The following is a 22327-nucleotide window of genomic DNA, read 5'->3' as shown; positions in this document are numbered from 1 at the left end:
CAGCACAGATATATTTGCTGTTTGCTTTTGCACAGTTCTCCGTATTGTTGTGATTCGTCATATTCACGCCCAGTGGTGATGAGAGAAAGCGCTTGAGAAACAGTTTTGAGAGGAGAAGTCAATCTATATAAAAAATATTGGTCACAGATTACTGGTTACTTTCTAAACAATAAAAGTGTAGCGCATCCACTAGTAATTATATATAAATAAATTGGTTTTTACAGATGCAAATGTGTTAGAAACGATCCATCGCGATACAAATGCCAACTTGTAGCCGATGCACACTTTTTAAACCGATGCATCGCATCGTTAACTTTTTTTGCCGATGCACCGAGCGAATTGGGGAATCTTCCCATCCCTAATACACGTTTGTTTTTGTGAATTGTGGGGACTTTCCATAGACTTCAATTACTATTGAATTTGCCATCGCTTACCATTACTGTCTTCAGTAGAGATTACATTTCTGATTATTATCAGTGCCTTATTATCAATTATCAAAAGTTAGAGCAAGCATTTCTGTTTCAAATAAATGCTGTACGTTTTCAACATTGATAATAATCAGAAACATTTGTTGAGCAGCAAATCAACATATTAGAATGATTTCTGAAGGATCATGTGACACTGAAGACTAGAGTAATGATGCTGAAAATACAGTCTCATGGTTCGCAGGGTCTTGTAGATGTTGTCTGACAGCTCTGGGGTGCAGCAGGCCATCAGCATGAAGAAGCTAGGAACAAAACCAGCAATGCGTCACAGAGAAAACAATATTTAGTCTGCAGTTCCAAGTTTATTAGAAGGAAACAAGCTAAAGCAGATGTAAAATGCAGAAAAAGCCTCCATTTACTAGGTCTAAGATGATGTTTTGGAATTAGCAACAGAGACATTGATGAGATGCGGAAGAAATTAATCTTACTCACAACAGCGTTTTAAGTACAAAAACCGGACGAATGCTTTGAAATATATAATTTGATCGATGTCTTGACGTGTGGTAACCGTAGTATAAGCAGAATAATTGACTAATAATAGATCACACTTATTTGCATGAATTGTATCATTTATTTGAATTAATTATTGAGAGAGCGACAGAGAGAGAGAGATATGACAGTTGTGTGCGTGTTACCTGCGTCTGCGCATCTCTCTCTACAAACAATGAAGATGTGTTTAGTTACTTCATAAACAGTGATTTTACACCTCGCTGCTGAGGAATATAATGTAGCAATATACTATCTAGGCTATAAATATAGCGTATAAATATATGCCATATCACCCTGCAGCCCAAGACTGGTTGCTGCTGGAAGAGGTGGATGATGGGACGGCAGCCGCACACAGCTACAGCTGGAGAGGAGAGAGAGATAGAGTCAGTTCAGTGGATTGGGATTATTAGGAGCCCATGATTGATGAGGGTGTCCCAGTGATTTTGGTCATATAGTGTAATACAGTGTTCACCGTTTGTTTAATTACATGTAATTTAACTAACTGCATGATTTTTACTGTACATTTCTGCCAAAGTCACCACTAATAAGCTACTCCTAAATATAATTTAGAAACTTTCTGTAAAGCTGCTTTGCAATGATTTGTATTATGAAAAGCACTATACAAATAAACTTGAACTGAATTCAATTGAGTGAGGGCCAGTGGAGGGGATTTGGCCAGTTATATCTCTACTCTTTACGAGAAGTGCCATGGGAATTTTTATTTTTTATTTTTTTTATTATGCAAACAAACATACTATTTACAGGTGACAAATCAAATACAAAATAACCAAGGCCAACGAAACATACATGACAGCCAACATGATTTGTGTGAGTGTGTGTGTGTGTGTGTATGTAAGTAGTGTGACTGGGTGTTGGAGGTGGAAAAAATAATAATAATAATTAATAAATAAAAATAGAAAGTACAACAGACATAACAATAGTAAAAAACCATAAATGATAACAGTAGTAATAATAATAATAATAATAATAATAGCATTAATAGCAAACATTAGAGGATGGAGGGTGAGGAAGGTGATTAGTAATACTAGCAGCAATAATATTAATAAATAAATAATAACAATAATAATAATAGTAATTAACTCAATCAGAAATGAGGGGAAAGTTGGAGGGTGAGGAGGATGACAAATATCAATAATAATTGTATTAAATGGTAATTAGTAATAGTAGCAACAATAACGATAATAAACTTATTCATCAGAGACAGGGGGGTGGTTGGAGGATCAGGAAGAGGACAAATAGTAATAATAATAATAAAAATAATAATGGTAGTAATAGTAGTAGTAGTAGTAATGACGAAATAATAATAATAATAATAAAGCTATAAATAGTAAGATATTGTAAGGCTGCCTCTGGGCCCTCCGTGAGCAAGGCATAAATTAGGCCCAAAACGAGCCTTCAAGGAGAGGTGCTGCGGGGCAGAAGGCCCAAAGTTCCACCCCCGGCCGCCACTCACATGTCATGCTTACCCTACATAAGTATATGTATTGTTGAGTTTATGCATTAAAAGAGCGTGACATGCAGCGTGGAACCAGTCCAGGCCCCCACGCTCACGTCCCACTTATCCTGTGTGCGTCTGCTATACATATGTTTTTTTTTCTCTCCTCCCCTCCCCTCCCCTCTCCCTTACTTCTTTTTTTTCTTTCTCCCTTCTTCCCTTGCTTATTTTACAATAGATGTATGTATATCGTCTAGTGTTGCATTAAGAAAGCAAGCCATGTAGTGCTGAACCTGCCAGAGGCAAGAAAACCAGGCCAAAGCTGGTACAGGTTGGAGGTACAAGGTCTCCGGTCCCACAGCACACCCACCAACCACTAAACCAAACCACACAGGGCAGGAACTGAGATGCCACAGCCAACTGAGGCCCAGAGGCATGAAAGGAGAACGAGAAAGAGAGAAAAATAATAAACAACAAAATAATAAAAATAATTTTTTAAAAACAATGAAAGTGAGGAGAACAGAAAGAGACAGAAAGAAAGGATAGAGAGAGAGAGAAAAAAAAGTTTAATCTTTTATAAGTTTTAATTTAGTTTGATATTAGCCATTGTTGCTACCTCCTCCTTGTCACACAACAGAGCCAAGAGCCAAGGGTTAGTGGTGAATGTGACTTTATTCAATAATAGTGAGAAAATAGTTTGTGAACGTGGGAGTGAGTCTTTCAGAGGGGGTGAACGCAGAGTACTGGATGGTGTGAGTCCGGAGAATAATGAGGGTAATCGTAGGAGATCTTGGAAGGTTTCGGTGGAGTATCGCTGGAGAGAATCTGAGGAACAACAATGGGAGAAGTTAGTAGAAAGGAGCCAGGTTACCGTTCCGTATGTCAACCGTAGACCGGACGATGAATGTCAGAGAGTGTGGTTGCTTTATGGCAGTGCTGATGAGGGTGAGCAGGTGCTGGTGATCAAAACTCAGGTGACAGTGATCTCGTGATTGCTTGTGATGACGTTGACGGTGACTCTCTGACACTCCTAACCCCCCTCCCCCAAATCTTGTGTAGATATTGATGAATGGTGTGTCGTTGAGGATGGCTTCAGACAAAGAGGGTCAACGGATTCATGATTGATGGAAGTTTATGAGAGATAACAAAGAGGGGTGTAATTCTATTGTATTATTTTGAGTGGAAGTTGACAGGTTTTCCATGGAGATGTAATCTAGTAGTAAGTTTTTCCGAGATGTAATATGTATGGTGTTCCTTGATTTCCAGTTCATGAGGATAGTTTTCTTGGCGACAGTTAGAGCCACTAGGAGTGATACTATCTGTATCATTTGAACTGATTATGGATATGTCACCTAATATACAGAGGAAGGGAGACAATGGGATGTGACTTCCCATAAGGTTGGATAGTGACTCGGTAACATTTTCCTAAAATTCTTTAACTGGGGTGCAATGCCACATGGCGTGAAGATAAGTGTCTGAGGTGTTTTGTGTACAATGTGAGCATGTTTCTGAAGTAAAACCCATTTTAAATCATTTTCGTCCAGTAAGGTGAAATCTATGAAGTACTTTATATTGTATTAGTTGAAGGTTGGCATTTTTTCGTCATGAAGTAAATATTTTTGCAGATTTGTGTCCAGAAGGCGGCATCAGGAGCAATAGATGCATTTTAAACCAATGATGCTTTTTGATTGTCTGTTGTAGAAGGGTAAATCTGAAGTATTAATGTCCTTACAGATTGTTTGTTCAACATCTAGCCATGTGCTTTCTGATGGGTTAGGGTGAATCCATTTGTGTATATTTTGGAGCTGATTGGCCAGAAAGTAGTAGTGAAAATGTAGTGCTTCCAGTCCTCCTTGTGTTCTGTAAGGTAGTCAATTTAATTCTTGGGGTCTTGTTTTTCCTGTAGAATCTGGTAATGATTGAATCTAGTGATTTAAACCAGGAATGGGTGGGTTGTGTTGGTGTCATTGTAAATAAATAGTTTAATTTAGGGAGTATAGTCATTTTAATTACTGATACTCTGCCCATAATAGATAGTGGTAGGTTCATCCAGCGTTGAAGATCATCTGCTATTGTTTTAAGTAGTGGAGTGTAGTTGAGTCCAAACAGCTCTGACAGCCCGGGGGAAACATTAATACCCAGATGTGTGATGTGATTGGTGCACAGAGGAATTGGTGGTGTATGGGATGTCACATCCAAACTGGTGGAATGTAATGAAAGTATAGCAGATTTACTCCAGTTGATTGAGTATTCAGAAATATTTGAGAAAGAGTCAATGAGTTTAATCGTTTATTGTAATGATGATGGAGGGTCTTGTAAATATAATAATATATCATCAGCGTAAAGACTTATTTTGTTGTGTATATTTAGTGTTTGAATTCCTTTTATGTTGCTGTTTTGACTGTTTATGTTGCTGTTTTGGTTCAATGAAAATGGTGAAAAGTGAGGGGGAGAGTGGGCACCCTTGTCTATGAATGAATGAATGAGTGAGGCATTTATATAGCGCTTTATTGTGTATTGCAATACACCCAAAGCGCTTTACAATCATGGGGGGTGTCTCTCCTCAACCACCACCAGTGTGCAGCATCCACTTGGATGATGTCTAGTCTTTTACCACTGTCTAGTCCCGCAGTGCAGTGTGAAGCTACGTGATGTTAGTCCATTAGTGATGACAGTGGCTGAAGGTGATGTATATAGAATTTTAATCCAATTAATGAATGACTCCCCAAAACCAAACCTCTCTAATGTGGAAAACAGGAATTTCCAGTTTACTCTATTGAAAGCTTTTTCTGCGTCAAGATTGACTATGATGGTTTTGGCTTTATGAATTGATGAGTTGATGAATAATACATTAAGTTAAAAATTCTGCGTGTGTTGTTAGATGCAAGTCTACCTTTAATGAAACCAGTTTGGTCTGGATGGATTATAGATGGTGTGACTTTTTCTAATCTATGGGCTAGTGCTTTGGCGATGATTGTAATGTCTACATTGATTAGGGAAATTGGACGATAGCTTGACGGTAGTGTTGGGTCTTTATTGGGTTTGAGAAGGAGTGAAATTGTGGCTGTGTTCATATTATCTGGGAGTTTTTATTTTTGTTTTGATTCATTTATCATTCAGATAAATAGTGGTGATAAGATGGACCAAAAGCAGGGAATCCATCAGGACCTGGTGCTTTATTGTTTGTCATAAGGGCATTAAAAAATTCATGTTCTGTTAACAGGGATTCAAGAGTATTTATTTGATGTTTACTAAGTTGAGGTAGGTTGATATTGTTGAGAAATTAATTGATGTCTTTCTGAGTCGGGTCTTTTTCAGAAGAATATAATTTACTGTAAAAATTTTGAAAAATTTGATTGATTTCTTCTGGTGAATTGGTGGACTTCCCTGCTATGTCTGTAATAACTGCTATTGTTGTTTTTTCCTTATTTTGCTTGATTTGATTTGCCAAATATTTACCAGATTTGTTACTGTGATGGAAGTTTTCTTGTCTTAGCCTTTGACTTAGGAATTGGGTATGTTTATTGATTAATTCGTTTAACTGAAATGTATATTTTTTTTATGTATCCCGTGTTTTTTCTGTTGGGTTATTTATATTGGAGTCTTCTAGTTCTTTGATTTTTTTTGTTCCAGTTCTGCTTGTTCCTTCTATTTCCTTTTTTTGTAAACGAAGAATGAAATTATTTTTCCTCTTAGTACTGCTTTCCCTGCTTCCCACAGAAGAGATGGGGATAATTCCGGGGAGTCATTCATCTCTAGAAAGCATGCCCACTCTCTTTTAAAATAACTGTCAAAGTCATGGTCTTTCAGAAGAGATGTGTTAAATTGCCATCTAGTAAAGGGTTTATGTGGACTATTTATGTTCCATTGTAATGTTACTGGGGCATGATCACTAATAACTATTGGATGGATCTTTGATTCAGGAATATTTGATATGATAGAATTACTGGTGAGAAAGAAGTCAATGCGGGAATATGATCGGTGGACTGGTGAGAAAAATTAATATTCTTTAACATTAGGATGCTGTATACGCCAACTATCACCAAGACCAAAATCACTCATGAACTGTTTTATGGTTTCTGCAGATTTCCAGATATGTTTATTGCCTAAACTGTTAGATCTATCTATTGTTGAGTCTAGAACTGTGTTGAAATCACCTGCTATTATGACTGGACAGTTAGAAAAATTTGAAATGGAAGAAAAAAAGGTCTGGAAAAAAGATGGGTCATCTGTGTTTTGGCCATATAAATTGCCAATTGTAACTGGGCTATTATTAATTGAGATATTTATGATAATGAAACGTCCCTCGGGGTCTATGACGGTGGTGTTATGAACAAATTAGATTTTTTTACTTATTAGAATGCACACTCCTCTCTGTTTTGTGTTGTAGTGAGCCGAGAATAAATGACTGTACTTTGATTTAATTTTGTTATGATCAGATTAGGGCTGTAGCTATCGAATTTTTTAGTAATCGAGTATTCTACCAAAAAAAATTTCCATAGATTAATCGAGTAATCGGATAAAACATATTTTTGCTTAATTAAAGAGCAATATTAAATATACAAGAGGAAATAAGACAGGTCTCTTAAAATTAACAACTAATTGGTTTCTTTCTTTTATAAAAAAAATCAACATTTTTATTTTTTTAAATACATAGTATGCAATGCATACAACAATATTTTCTATCAAGAATAAACATTTAGTTATTACCTATTGTTTTACTGTCTGTTCTTGTACTGTGAACAATTACAATAAAGTTGACTGAGATTAATTAAGTGCATTTAAGTGCCATACATTCTGGGTTTAAAACAAAACATTTTCTGAGATGCAAAAACAAATAAAAATAAATAATTTTCAAATGACTTTTTTTAAAGTATCAAAACTAAGGCATACACTAAAATAAATAAATAATAATGATACAAAAACACTGCCTTTAAGTCGTGCAACTTAACTTTCAGAACTAAAGATTTCAAAATCTACAGCTCAGGCGTAACATAAGCCTTTACTGAATGCTTTGTGGCATTTAGGAGGCAAAAACATGGACAGGAACTTGGAACAAGAGTCCATACATGGTTTCACACTGACTGCTTTAAGCCAATATATTCATAAGAATATAAATGTCTCTCTCTCAACGTGTGTGTGTGCAAGTCTTTAGAAGAGCACGCGATTGCAATGAAGAAAGGTAAGCATGTCAACATGCTCAGAACTGAGGCTTGCCCTGCGCTTTGAAGCAGTGTTTCCTGCTGCTGAAAACAGATGCTCTGATGGCGTGTATGTGGCCGGAATACACAGCACAGTCTTTGCCAGCTTTGACAGTGTTGGATAGTGCACAGCATTCATTTTCCACCATGACAGTGGATTCTCCTTTTTGGACAAGGGGATGTTCTCCGAAATACATCAAGATCTGTGGAACAGTTGTGACAATGAAATAATTAAAAATGTGTTTTGTTATTGATCTTTTGCAAAATAGTACATATAATAGAACAATTTTAATACAGAAACAGAAAATGACTGCCATATTGTGGAAATTGTTAAAGAGGACCCAAAAACCTTGCCTACCTCCCTCTGCACAGCTTGGTTTAACTGCTGCTCCTCATCTTCTTCTTCATCACTGGGGCTGGAGTCTGATCCCAGTATGTTGAGGAACGATGTGACCCTCTTGGCATTCGCTTCTGGGGAGTTGTGTGCTGTGCTGGATGCTCCATTTTCACTTGCAGTGGGCTGCCTTGCTTGCTTTTTGGCAACAACAGCAAGTGCCATGGTTTGTACTGTGCTTTGGACCTTGAATACTTGGTCAGCAGGCAAGAACTTAAGTTTTCGAAACCTGGGATCCAGAGCAGCAGCAAACAGGGTGATGTTAGGAGATTCAGGTGTAAACTCTGTCAGTCCTTGCCATCTTGCTGTGATCTGTTCTGTTGCATGAGCCTGGAATGACCTCACTGGTGCAGTCTCAAGATCTGGACTCTGTATGTTTTTCTTAAGTTTGAGCACTAGCTGTGGAAGTGCAGATAGTGTAACATATTGCTGTCCGCTCAGAAACACTGTAGCTGCTTCAAAGGGCTCAAGACCTGGCTCAGCTCCTCAATCAGGTTCCACTGTTCAGGCTTGAGATCAAGGTAGTGTTTCCCTCTCTGAGTAACGGCTGGGTCAGAGAGTGTAGCAGTCACCGGCCATCTTTGTTCTAGCAGCCTGGACAACATCTGATAGGTGCTGTTCCAGCGTGTACATACATCTTGCACCAGCATGTTTGTCTCGGTGCCCATTTGCTTCTGCTTCTCCTTCAACTTGGTGCATGCCAGTTCACTCTTCTCAAAATGTTCAACAAGGCATCTCACAGCAGCCACACACTTGGAGATGGTTTGGTGGATCTTTAGAGAGCTTTGTACAACCAAGTTGAGGGTGTGTCCTGCACATCGCACTGATGCCCATCCATGCCTTTCTTGCATAATCTTCGCTGCTGCTACGACATTAGCACCATTGTCGTGAACAACAGCTTTGATTTTCTCAGGTGGAATGTCGAATTTGGCAGTTACATCCTCAATCCACTCTGCAATATTTGCTGCTGTGTGTCTCTCTTCAAGGGGCATCGTTGTCAGGCAGTGAGACAACATTTCCCAATCCTCCCCAAGGTAGTGACACGTCACCCCCAGATAAGCCTCTGTTGCAACGCTCGTCCAAATATCAGTTGTGAGTGCAATGCTGTCAGTCTCCTGCAGGGCTTTCTTCAACTTGCCTTTGATGCATTCATACTTTTTCTCCATCTTTTTCATGAAGAAGGACCTTGAAGGAAGCTCGTACTTGGGATTGAAAGTGGAAATCATTGCTTTAAAGCCATCATCCTCCACCATGGACAGTGGGCGCATGTCTGTGACAATCATGTTTAAAATGCTGTCTGAAAACTCAGCTGCTTGCTCAATGGAACATGAAGTAGCTGTCCGCATGAAGCTGTGAATTTTTACTGAAAAAGAGGTGAAAAAATAATTATTGATGATATTTATTACTAAGGCAAAATATCATTATCATACAGCAAGTTCATGGCTGTGCATTTATAAACCCTATTCATTGCAATCAAACTAAAATTACCACACCTGCTGTATTGGAGCACATGGGGACATGACTACAACAATGTATTCAACCTTCAGTATTCAAACGAAAGTATTTAAGCAATCAGCTGTGTGTGTGTGTGTGCGTGTCGTCAGTGCAATGGATAATGGGTACTGTAGTCCGTGGGTGACGTGCAACAGTAGTGTACTGAGTCAATTCGATGGAAGGGTGACCTCTGGTGGCTATCGGGCAGAGGGCCACAGACCAGATTTGTGACAAGAGCACAGACAAAGCCTTAGTTTGTTTATATGAAGAGATTTCTTTTATTTGTTACTTAATTATTTGATTTGGAGCTTTTTTTTAAATGTCAATTTAGTTTTGTTATTTACATTTACATTATATTTACATTTAGTCATTTAGCAGACGCTTTTATCCAAAGTGACTTACAAATGAGGACAATAGAAGCAATCAAAACCAACAAAAGATCAATAATATATGCTATATTAGTATATTATTATATTTCAAATTCACAAAGAATTTGACCAACTTTTGTCCAAGCAATAATAAAAGGACACATTTAATTTATAATTTGTTGTAAATCTCATTTTGTAAAAAAAGAAAATTAGAAATGAATCGAATCGTGAGTTGAGTGAATCGTTACATCCCTACCTGCTACCTTTAACTGTTTTTCATCTAGTAGTAAACTTAAATCCTTTTAGGAACTGTAGGTCCTAGCCATACAAACCATAATGATTTATATGGATATGACACTAAGTTAGAATGAGCTTATGCAACGTTACACATTTACTATTACTATATTATTAGTTACTATTACTCCACTACGGTTTCAACGGCAACAGCATAAACAAACGTTACTGCGAATGTGCACTTTTGTGGCCCTAACTTAACTTCCGGTAGACTTCCAAATAGAATCAATAACAACAGCTAAGTCCCTCTAGAGTAGATTCTTTTTTGATAACAAGCAAAATATGTTTGCTGCGTGAATCAGACGAACTTATTGAAAATGCAATAAGTAATAAATAACTCATTCTCTGCCAGCAGGAGGTGCTTTAAAGCCAGAGAACTAGAGGGTTCCCTGATAACAGCTGTAGACAAGGCAGCACTGAGCTTACAAAGGCTGCTTTATCAGACATTAAATGCAAGATGAAATTAAAATGATATCGAAAATTTCGTTCAGAAATACTGTGATATAAAAACACCCGTGCCTCTTTTTGATTTTTAAATGTGCATTACATGCTCATGTTTATTCAACGAAGCCTTTTGGAAAATCGGTCAGTTTTGATATCGTGGCGGGTCGCCACAAATAAATAAATGTATGGGAAACACATCCCACAGTACAACAACCCAGCTTCATTACTCATCACTTTAACTTTAACTGTGTTTGTAGCCGGCGCCACTAACCAGACCGATAAACAAACACAGACCGGAAGTTAACTTCGGGCCAGGCGTTAGGGTTATACGCTTTAATCCCTTAGAAAGCATGGTGATCTAGGTCATGATGCATGCGTCTGTCATAATTAAATAATGAATTTTGGAGTGGCTGTACGTGTGTGTGTGTGTGTGTGTGTTTACATAAGACTTATTTTACATCTTGTATAAAAGGGGCATAATAGGTCACCTTTACAAGGTTTCTGCAGGATTTTTAAGCTCAAATTTAAGACCTTTATAGACCTTTTTTAAGACCTGCACAAATAAAATTAATACCATATGAGCGGGTTAGGGCAACATCTATAGTACCATATTAAACTGTAAAATGACTATAAAAAGCATAATTTACAATTCAGATACAAGTTTTCACAAAAACTTTTATAAAATGATAAATTTTACATTTCAGCCTTTAAACCTTTTTTAAGAAAATGGATAAGTCAAAAGTATTAATTATTATATTAATTTAAACAATTATTATCAATAAAATTCTTATATAAATTAAATAACATGAATTAGGGGTGTGCGATATGGACAAAAAAATTATATCTTGATTTTTTCTGGGATCTTATCGATCCCAGAAAATTTGTATTATTTTATTTTATTATATTATTTTATGATAATTAGATAATATTTTGCTGAGTGTGTTATTGTGCTGGTATCTTAAAGATTACCGTGGACAGCTGACTCCTGAATTTTTTTTGATATTCTTCATATTCTGTGTGGTCAGTTCACAGCAATGATAGAAATTAATCTTTTCCAATAAGTTTTATGGGTATTTTCTTTTTCTTTTTTTTTTACCTTTAAGCCATTTTTTTCTAAAAGTGTGCATCATCTTTTGAGTCAAATTCTTGCATTTGGGCTGTTACCAAGCAAATGAAATCAGTATCAACAAAATGTATCTTTGCAATGCATCTGAAGTGACATTTAGATGTATTTACACACTGTTTAATGCAGCTCAGAGGGACATAGAATGCTAACCTGCAGTTACAAATGCATAAATAATGTTTTGATATTTGAAACATAAAACGTTGAAAACTGATATTTGAAATTATTTTTTAAAAATGAAGATACTTTAAATGTGAAATTAAAACCGCCAGTAGGTGGCAGCAATTCACTGTTAATAAGCGAGTCATTGCGATTGAACCGAATCATTTAAACGGTTGTGTCATTCAGGAACGAAACACCGTCATGTTGCTCAGAGACACAAAAACAGTGCTGTAGCTGTTTGGAATGATTTTTGTTGGTGAAATAGAGCAAAAACAGGAAATATGGTGTCTAAAATGTAAGTCTCTTAATATTAACTTCTTGTTTATTTAACTGTTGCATAAAATCAATATTACATTTGTAATCATGCTGACTTTTGGAGAAAAAAACAGCACTCTTCGTGTGATATGAAATGATATAAATATAGGCTATGCATTTTCTGCCCCTATATCTTAAATTATGTGATCATTCTAAATGCATTTTAATAGAATCGTGCAGTGAAACTCGTACGCGTACTAGTTTAACCCATGTTAACTGATTCATTCTCTGACAGCAGGTGTCGTGTTTGGCTGAAATATAACTGTTTTCCTGGTAAAGGCAGTAAGTGCAGACTTTGAACTTGCAACGCTCATGTTTATTTCATGAAATCGTAGCCTTTTGAAGTTTAATCGTCACATTCAGCCATGTCGCAATTCTGGTCATTCCGTCCCCAAATTTAAGACCTCTTGAAATCATAATTAAGACTTTCTTGTACAATGTAAGACTTTTTAAAAGCCTGGAAACCCTAAATTTTTTGTTTACAGTCTTCCTCTAACAGACATTAATATAAGACAATGCTGCAAAAACGGCTTACTGTTATATTCCTGTTATATATTTATTGTCCAGCATTCCTAATTTTTCTGTCATTAATATAATTTCATATGTTGGTATTAATTCAGTGTTTATAATGCTAATACTTCAATACTATAATGCTAATAATTTCAACTGAAACTGACATGGTTTCTAGAGAGCAAATGTTTGTGAAAAAAGACTTAAACACAAAGGGCCCTATTTTAACAATCTAAGCACATGGTCTTTAGCGCACGGCGCAAGTTCACTCAGGGCGTGTCCAAATTAGGATCCAAGATGGCGGCGCGATCAGACGCAGCGGCTGCTCCAGGTCCCAAAGACGGTGCTTTTTTGTCTTTTAATGTCGTCTGTTCGTCTCCAAATAGTGTAAATTTACCGCTAGTTCATAAGGAAATCACTCCTAAACTCAAATATGTTCGCCAAAGACTTTTGGATATCGGCAACGCATACAAAGACCAACTCTCGCCGGCGGCTACTGAGAAGCTACGAGGCCTCTGTTTACTGCTGAAGCCGGACCTCGAGACCGCGGCCGCACAAGGCGGCGTCGCAAGCGGTGTGAGAGAGGACGGAAGCGCGGTAAGCGCGGAGGTATACGAGCTAGGCTGAGGGAAAACCCCACAAGACCGGCTCTTCCAACACTCATGCTCTCAAACGTTCGCTCTCTGGAAAACAAACTGGACTTAATTCAACTCAGTCGATCTACACAGCATGAGACAAGGGATTGTTGTGTGTTTGTTTTCACTGAAACATGGCTGAACGACAACATCCCGGACTCCGCCATTCAGCTGCACGGACTAACTTGCTACCGCGGACAGAGATTCATCACTGTCTGGTAAGACTCGCGGCGGTGGCTTGTGTGTGTACGTCAACAAAGAATGGTGTAACAATGCTGGGGTAGTGACAAAACACTGTTCATCGCTGGTGGAGTTTATGTTTGTGAAGTGTTGACCGTTCTATCTGCCGCGGAGTTCACGGCCATTGTTATTGTCGCGGTTTACATCCCCGTGCGCAAACACAAAGGGCGCGCTTCGCGAGCTGTACAGCGCCATCAGCGAACAACAAACAAATAACCCCGACGGCTTTTTCATCATAGCCGGTGACTTCAACCACGCAAACCTAAAGACAGTTTTGCCAAAGTTCTACCAACATGTGAACTTTCCAACAAGGGGAAATAACACACTGGACTTTGTTTACACAACAGTTAAGAGCGCATACAAAGCTGAACCCCGCCCCCACCTCGGGTACTCAGACCACATCTCTGTTATGCTAATCCCAGCATACAGACCACTTCTGAAACTGGCCAAACCGGTTCACAAACAGATCAAGGTATGGCCAAACAATGCCACCTCAGCACTGCAGGACTGCTTCCAGGACACAGACTGGAACATGTTCAAAGAGGCGGCCACCTACAACAACCACACAGACCTACAGGAGTACACTGAAACTGTGACTGCTTACATCCAAAAGTGCACTGATGATGTGACAGTCACCAAGACCATCACCACACGTGCCAACCAGAAGCCATGGATGACAGCAGAGGTTCGTGGGCTGCTAAAGACCAGAGATGAAGCATTCAGATAAGGAGATAAAGCAGCCCTCAAAACAGCTAGAGCCAATCTGTCCCGCAGCATCAAAAATGCAAAACGGTCATATGCTCAAAAAATCAACAATCACTTCACAGACAGCAGTGACACACGGAGCCTGTGGCAAGCTATTCAGACCATCACAGACTACAAGCCCCCGCCACAGGCCTGTGATGACGACACATCCCTCCCAGATACACTCAACCACTTTTACTCACGGTTTGAAATGCAGAATGACACACCTGCACAAAAACTGCCCACACCTCCCAACGACCAGGCGCTCTGTCTGTCTCCAGCCGACGTAAGGAAGTCCCTATCTAGGATCAACCCACGCAAGGCTGCGGGTCCCGACAACATACCTGGCCGTGTACTGAAAGACTGTGCTGCACAGCTGACAGATGTCCTAACAGATATCTTCAACACCTCGCTGAGCCAGGCAGTCGTCCCCACATGTCTCAAATCCACAACAATCATACCAGTACCAAAGAAATCACCTGTGTCCTGTCTAAATGACTACCGTCCCATAGCACTGACTCAATCATAATGAAGTGCTTTGAGAGGTTAGTCATGCACAACATCAAAACCAGCCTCCCAACACACTCGATCCGCTCCAGTTTGCATACCGTCCGAACCGCTCTACGGACGATGCAATTTCCTCCACTCTCCACCTGGCTCTTACCCACCTAGAAAATAAAGACTCCTACGTTAGAATGCTGTTCATCGACTTCAGCTCAGCATTCAACACAATAATCCCACAACAGCTCATAAATAAACTCAACCTGCTGGGCCTTAACAATTCCCTCTGCAATTGGATCCTGGACTTTCTAACCGGAAGACCTCAGTCAGTCCGTGTCGGCCACAACACCTCGAGCACTACCACACTGAACACAGGTGCCCCACAAGGCTGTGTGCTCAGCCCGCTGCTCTTCACGCTGCTGACCCACGACTGCACTGCCAAGTCCAGCTCCAACCACATCATCAAGTTCGCTGATGACACAACAGTGGTAGGCCTCATCAGCAACAACGATGAAACGCACTACAGAGAGGAAGTGGCACAGCTGGCTGAATGGTGTGGCACTAACAACCTGTCCCTCAATGTGAGTAAGACAAAGGAGGTTGTGATGGACTTCAGGAGAAACTCCGGTGATCACCCCCCACTGACCATCGACAGCTCGCCTGTGGAGAGAGTCAGCAGCATTAAATTCCTGGGGGTGCACATTACAGAGGATCTCACCTGGACCACCAACACCATGTCACTCTCCAAGAAGGCACAACAGCGCCTACACTTCCTCCACCGGCTGAAAAGAGCAAGTCTCCCTCCACCCATCCTCACCACTTTCTACAGGGGCACCATTGAGAGTGTGCTGACCAGCTGCATCACTGTCTGGTACGGGAACTGTACTGCAGCAGACCGCAAGACCCTCCAGCGGACAGTGAACACCGCTGCAAGGATCATCGGTGCCCCTCTCCCCTCCATCCTGGACATTTTCCTCACACGATGCTCCAGCAAAGCCAACAGTATCGTGAAGGACTCCTCACACCCCTCCCACAGTCTCTTCCAGCTCCTACCATCAGGAAGACGGTACCGGAGCATCAGAGCCCGCTCTGCCAGACTGCTCAACAGCTTTTTCCCCCAGGCTGTGAGAGCCCTGAACTCAAATCACCCCGCCCCTCTCTGAACCCCCATACAAACCCCCTACCTCCTGTAACATGTAACGTGCAATTCGAAGTGTGCTACACACAGGTGAGTGGGCCTGTACAAACCACCTGTAGTAGCACACTCTCCTCCTCTATGCGCACTAGTCACTTTTCACACACACTGCTGTGTATACACAAATCCCACAAAAAGAACTCAGTAATATATGTATGTTTACATGCTCATGCACTACAAATCCTCCTGCACTGTTCCCCAGCCAGCTGCTTGAACTCAATGTTTCTCCTTGCACATGTACAGTATTTATCTGAAGCATTCGTATAGTTTGTATAGTTTGTATTTTTTAGTTTGTATAGGTACTTTTTTATAGATAGTATATTTATATTTATAGTCAAAATCTATCAGTAGGATAGTTGTGTATAGGTTTATATTGTCTTACTCCATTGTTGTATGCCTGTATTTATGTAGCACCGTGGTCCTGTGAGGCACGACATTTCGTTCCACTGTATGCCCCCGCATGTAGCGGAATGACAATAAAGCTCAACTTGACTTGACTTGACTTGAAATCCACTTTTGCTAGTTTAACAATGGGAAAACGGTCAGCGCGCCCGGGGTGCATGGTCTAAACAGGTTGTCCCTATTCTCTTAATGGGTAATGGGCGTTTTTTTGGGCGTAACGTGCAATAAACCAATCAGAGTCTCATCTCCCATTCCCTTTAAGAGCAAGTTGCGCTCGCGCCTGGTGAATTAACTATTTAAACGGCTCCAGAACGCGAACGGATCTGCTACGGAAACGCAAACCTCGCCAACGCCCTCCAGTGCCCACCTCTCCAGGGCCAGTCCCTCCAGTGCCCGCTCCTCGCAAGCGCCCCCAAGAGTCCGCTCCTCCAGAACGCCGCCCAGGCAGAGCCTCTACTTTCCCCAAGGAATTTTTTGGGGGGGGTAGTAGGGCTCCAGCCGTAAAGGCTGAGGTGGGGGCTGGGGCCGCGGCCTCGGAGGCGGACCCGCCATGGCCGCCCGAGCTCCCTGACCCGCCATGGCCTCCCGAGCTACCAGCCGCCCTGGAGGCCTTCTGTTCCTGAATCCAGCCCCTTGAGGCCTCCAGAGCGCCCACCCCATGCCTTCCAGGAGGGGGGAGTAATGTCAGTCCTGTCTTTCTATGTCTTGTGTTTCCCCTCCTCTCGTGCCCATGTTTGATCTGTTTCCTGTTCTCGTCTAGTTCTCCTCATTAGTTTATTATTCCCCAGCCTTGTGTCATTAATTATCTAGTTTTCCCCAGTGTTTATAAGTCCTCTGCTTCCCTGCCTCTGTGTCCGGTCTTAATCGTCATTCTGTGCATGTCTTTCCGTGTCTCAAGCGTTCCCTAAGTTTTGGTTAATAAAGTCATGTTTTCAAGTTCCTTGCCTCCTCGTTTCCTTGGCTCCGATGTACGTGACACTGATACACACTATGACTATCCATTATGACATTTTTATATTTATGTAGTCTACACAATAATATTCTCTTACACTGTAATCCTTTAATTTTTAATATTTGGCATGTTTGTGTGCTGCTGTGCGTCCCTGTGTGTAATAAGTAAAGTGAACGCATGTTGTGGACCCGCCCAGAGGCTCATTTTCTACTAACGCGCTCTTTAAATAACAAAAAATATATATTTTCAATTCCTCAAAATAGCAACGCGCCAACAATGCGCCTGAACACACCTCTTTTTTAGACCAGCACAAATGGGCGCAAATCAGTGGGGATTTCTTTAAGACTGCAAGGGAAGCTCGGCTTCCCCTATAATGTCAAAAAATTAATGGTCAAATATGTACTATTGTGTTAACATTTTATTGACTAAAAATGCGTTAGAACACGTTTATCTCGAAGACGAGTTCGTTCATAATCAGCTTCATACATCAGGTCGGGTGACTCGATTTCCTTCTCATACATTCCCGTAGCATCAGTGTATTTCTCTGTTGAAGCCTAGCGTCCATTGACTTTAATGGGGCAGCTTTGAACAGTTTTTTTCAGTGCTTCGAAACTAGACGGTCATTGGATAAATGCTGCGATTATGTCCCGCCCACGGACGCTCAGCGTCTCTGGGGGTGAATGGAGGAGTGGGCTGGCCTGGACTCCGGGCTTCTGCGTGATGATTGGAGGGTCTGCATCTCCTTTTGATTGACAGCGATTTTGTACTATAAAAAGTCGCTGACGCTGAAGCTATTCGAGCTCAGTCCCATAGCGGCTTTGCACTTGGTTCTTATCAATCATTATATATATTTTTTATTCATTTATAATGTTATGTTTTAATATACATGCTGCTAACTCGGAAATTATGCGAGAAAAAGATATGCAAGCAAAAAATTCTCCTGACACTTAGGCAATATGAAATGAGAAAGAGTGCTGTTTTTGTTTCGTTTGTGTTCGAATCCAAATCCACGTTGATTTGGGCGAATCATTCAGTCATTTGGAGGATCCTGAAGGATTCAGTCGTTTTGAAAGAATCATTTTAATGACTCAGTGATTCAATCACGAACTTCTGCCACCTGCTGGCCTTTTTTAAGTTTCCCGTCTAAAAGGGGATCATATTTCCCGTCATATTTCTATATTCAGAATTTAGTATTTAAAACATTAATCTCATAACATTATTTATGAAATTATAAATACAGTCTAAATGAATAAATGCCACATCTAAATGTCACTTCATGCAGCTTCTGTGCAGTGCTAAGATGAGTTTTGTTTAGATCATTTCATGGATAACAATAGCCAGTCATTCATTCACATTAATTAAGTATTCAGAGAATAATATTGTCCGTTTTCACTTACATCTATTCATTTATTAAATTTTGATTCATTTTGTAGAATTGAATTATAAATTAAGCTGGTATAGTATCGTAAGACATTTTTATGGTATCGTGACAACCCTATTATACACCACATTCCTTGTTTCAGTTTAACCTAATTCCCACATTTCCTCCGTCGAGTTTAATATCTTTTTTTTTAGATTGTTTGTTCATTCATTCATTCATACAGCAGGCTAGGCTAGCGTCACTAGAGAAGACGCCTAGTTGGTACGACAGGGTCACAGAGCATTTTCTTGAAAAGGAACGTAGGGCAGAATTTACGTATAAATAAATGGACAATTTTTATGAAGTAGGCCATTTTTATTATGAGCTTCCCCTCTTTGAAAGACCAGCAGCCGCCACTGGATTGTACGTTATTGTTGTCATCGTTCAGGCTGTATTTCAGCTTTAATGCACGTTTTTTTTAAACAAAGCAGTTGATATTTGCCATAGTGACAGCTAGAAGCTAGTGCACTGCCGAGGTGGTTTCACTCCAGAATACGTTCACTAGTGGCGTTAGCATCACACGCTAGCTGCTCTCTGACTGTAAAACAAGCTGTGAAGAGCTTATACCACACACACAAACCAGACAAACTGAGTCACAAACTCTCAGAGAAGATATTCAACAGCAGAATAACTCACCCTTCATATAATAATCGCTTCAAACAGCTCCACATCACAGTGAACACCTTCTCTTACAGGCGCAATGCTCATTTCCGGTCCAAACAGGAAGATACTGTCACCCTTACGACACCCGTCAAAGTAAAAGTCCCAAACATATGACTGCTGAACAAACATTAATATAATAATAATAATAATAATAATACTAATAATTTAAAGGAATATCATACAACAACTGTACTTGTTTCATTATTTATACAGTTCTGTTGTGCAGCATCTTATTTGACAAAAAAAAATGACATTTTTTGTTTTGTTGTAAATTGTTTTAATTTGAATAAATTTTAAAGGATTTCAAAAGTTTCTGTTACTTCATTTCATTAGACATATTTTTTTAAATGTTAAACTGGTATTAAATCATGAAACACAGAATCCATAACTAAATGAAATGGAAAACAGAGTTTATGGTTTATGGAGGAATGAAATGGGTTTGATGTGGCACTGAATGATCAGGTCCCTGGTTAAACATGTCCTTGGTTTCTTGGCTCTGAAGGACAGTGAGGTGATTTAGTGATTTTCCTCTGGAGGTCTGTGAACGTCAAACACACGCACGCACGCAAACACACACTCACTCACTTTTTTTTAAACAATTTAATAAAATTGTACATGTTAAATAAAATCTGTATTCACAATATAACCACTTTATTTGTTAAAAATTTTATTTTGTTGCAATTACATTCCATGGTACCTCTCTAAGGTATGGTGGGAACATTCATATTTTGTTCCAAATGCAATCTCTAAAACTCAATTAAATATGTATTTTAAAACAAAAAAAATTTAACTTAACAGTGCACAAATTGTGTTTAGCCTACAGAATACAAACATGCAAACATTTTATGATTTATTGGTATTTAAAGTTAATTTCAACTGCTGTAAAGTAGAGGGACACCACTTGCCACCACAAATTAAGAATGACCCACGTGTTATCGCCCTACACCAACCCTACACCTAAACCTACCCCTTACAGGAAACATTTTTAGATTAAAAAAACCCCCACCATTTAGTATGGTTTTTTTAAGCCTTTTGAATTACGGGGACATAGGCAGTGTCCTCATAAACCACCTTCAAATTGTAATACCTCTGTCATACCCATGTAATTAAACAAATTTGTGTCCCCGTAAACCACAAATACAAACCCACACACACACTGTCACACACACACACACACACACACACACGCACACAGTGTGTAGTGAGATCTCTGAACATTTTAACACTCTTATATAATATTATAAAAGACTGTTAAAACATACATATAAGATATATGAGAATATATATCAGAATGTGTTCTGTGACACAGGTTTAGTTTTAGTGCAGGTTTGGATGATGTTATAGTCTTATATTAAAGACCATGTGTTTGTGTGTCTGATTTATAAATTGATTCATGATTCCTGATTGTGATGTGTTTTATCTCCAGCAGATTCCCATCAGCTCACTCTGGATCTGAACACAGTGAATAAATACCTCCGTCTGTCTGAGAGCAACAGAGTGATTACATTCATTCTCACAGATCAGCAGTATCCTGATCATCCAGACAGATTTGATGTGTTTCAGGTGTTGTGTAGAGAGAGTGTGTGTGGACGCTGTTACTGGGAGATCGAGTGGAGTGGAGATAGTCGCGTGTCTATAACAGTGTCATATAAGAGCATCAGCAGGAAGGGGGGAGGAGGTTATGAGTGTGAGTTTGGATTTAATGATCAGTCCTGGAGTCTGAACTGTTTTCCCTCCAGATACTCATTCAGACACAATGACATACAGACTGATCTCCCTGTAGAGCCCATCAGCAGGAGAATAGGAGTGTTTGTGGATCACAGCGCAGGAACTCTGTCCTTCTACAGTGTCTCTGACACAATGAGCCTCATCCACACGGTCCAGACCACATTCACTCAGCCGCTCTATCCTGGGTTTTATGTTTTCCTGGATCATCAGTGAAACTGTGTTGATGAATCAGAATAGAACTGACCAGAGATTCTACCCATAATGCTTTGAGCTGCATGAACAATCAGTGACAGTGAGATGTTATAGAGTCTCTTCATCACATTAATATGAACATGAATCAGAAATCCACATCTAGACAGTAAATCAGTGAGTGATGATCTGTGTTTCTATTATTACTATCAAAATCAGGCTTATATCTTATCATTCATTTGATTTCCTCTATTGTTTGTAATAAAACACAATGTCAAATCATCTTGAGATCATATTTTATTTGATGTGTGAAATGTCTGAATGCTGTATGAATTATGAATAAAATTAATTAATTGACTGAAATCAGCTTCAGGAGAGTTTCTGATGTTATCAAATATAACATTAATCACAGCATTTAATCAAATATATTTATTTTAACTACAGTAAAGGCATATTTAATTATTATTAGATCTCCTTCAGTGAAAGATCATGACAGAATATTTACTTTCTGAAATATCTCTTTTCTTCTGAGTTGTAAAATGTTTTATGACAGTATATTCACTGAACAAAAATCAGTTATTTTATTTACTAAAACATGTCAAAATGTGTTCAAACATGTGCAGGCTTTTCTCAATTCATTTAAACAAATATTACCATAGAAATAAAGCAAATATTAATGACTTTGATAATATTATGACTTTAGCTGAAATATAATCATTTTTGTTCATTTAACTCTTTCCCCGCCATTGACGAGATATCTCGTCAATTAAGAGACAACGCTTCCCCGCCATTGACAAGTTTTTACGGCAATCCGGCAAGCCCTAGCGCATGTCCTGAATGAGGTACGGGACTTCCGGGTCTTTAGGGTGCGCATGTAGATCATATATAGATCATATAGCCTATGTAGATCATGTTTTGACCAT

At 39.4% G+C, this 22327-nt stretch overlaps 2 protein-coding genes across 4 annotated transcripts in view; one reads left to right on the top strand and one right to left on the bottom strand.

Moving 5' to 3' along the window:
- The window catches only part of LOC131537541 (NACHT, LRR and PYD domains-containing protein 12-like), a 53488-nt gene extending 31727 nt beyond the window's left edge, over window positions 1–21761 (top strand). The window contains exon 13 of one of the 2 annotated variants that reach the window (XM_058771061.1): window positions 20914–21761. In XM_058771061.1, coding sequence (XP_058627044.1) covers window positions 20914–21428 — 515 coding nt within the window. In that variant the 3' untranslated portion in view covers window positions 21429–21761. Of the gene's footprint in view, window positions 1–1274; window positions 7001–20913 lie in introns of those variants that run through there. The other variant, XM_058771062.1, reaches the window with a different exon arrangement.
- Window positions 7376–9886, bottom strand: LOC131537579 (uncharacterized). 2 transcript variants are annotated; one of them, XM_058771141.1, is made up of 2 exons: window positions 7990–9886; window positions 7376–7834 (listed from the first exon to the last, which is right to left on the bottom strand). In XM_058771141.1, exons 1-2 carry the CDS (start codon window positions 8188–8190, stop codon window positions 7631–7633), a joined length of 405 nt encoding a protein of 134 aa, XP_058627124.1. In that variant the 5' UTR covers window positions 8191–9886; the 3' UTR covers window positions 7376–7630. Both variants share the same exon structure in this region; 1 of them encodes a protein (XP_058627124.1).
- Window positions 21762–22327: the final 566 nt, after the last annotated feature.

The sequence above is a fragment of the Onychostoma macrolepis genome, chromosome 03, assembly GCF_012432095.1.
Source record: "Onychostoma macrolepis isolate SWU-2019 chromosome 03, ASM1243209v1, whole genome shotgun sequence".
NCBI classification, from domain to species: Eukaryota; Metazoa; Chordata; class Actinopteri; order Cypriniformes; family Cyprinidae; genus Onychostoma; species Onychostoma macrolepis.
This window is presented reverse-complemented; position numbering and strand designations above follow the sequence as displayed.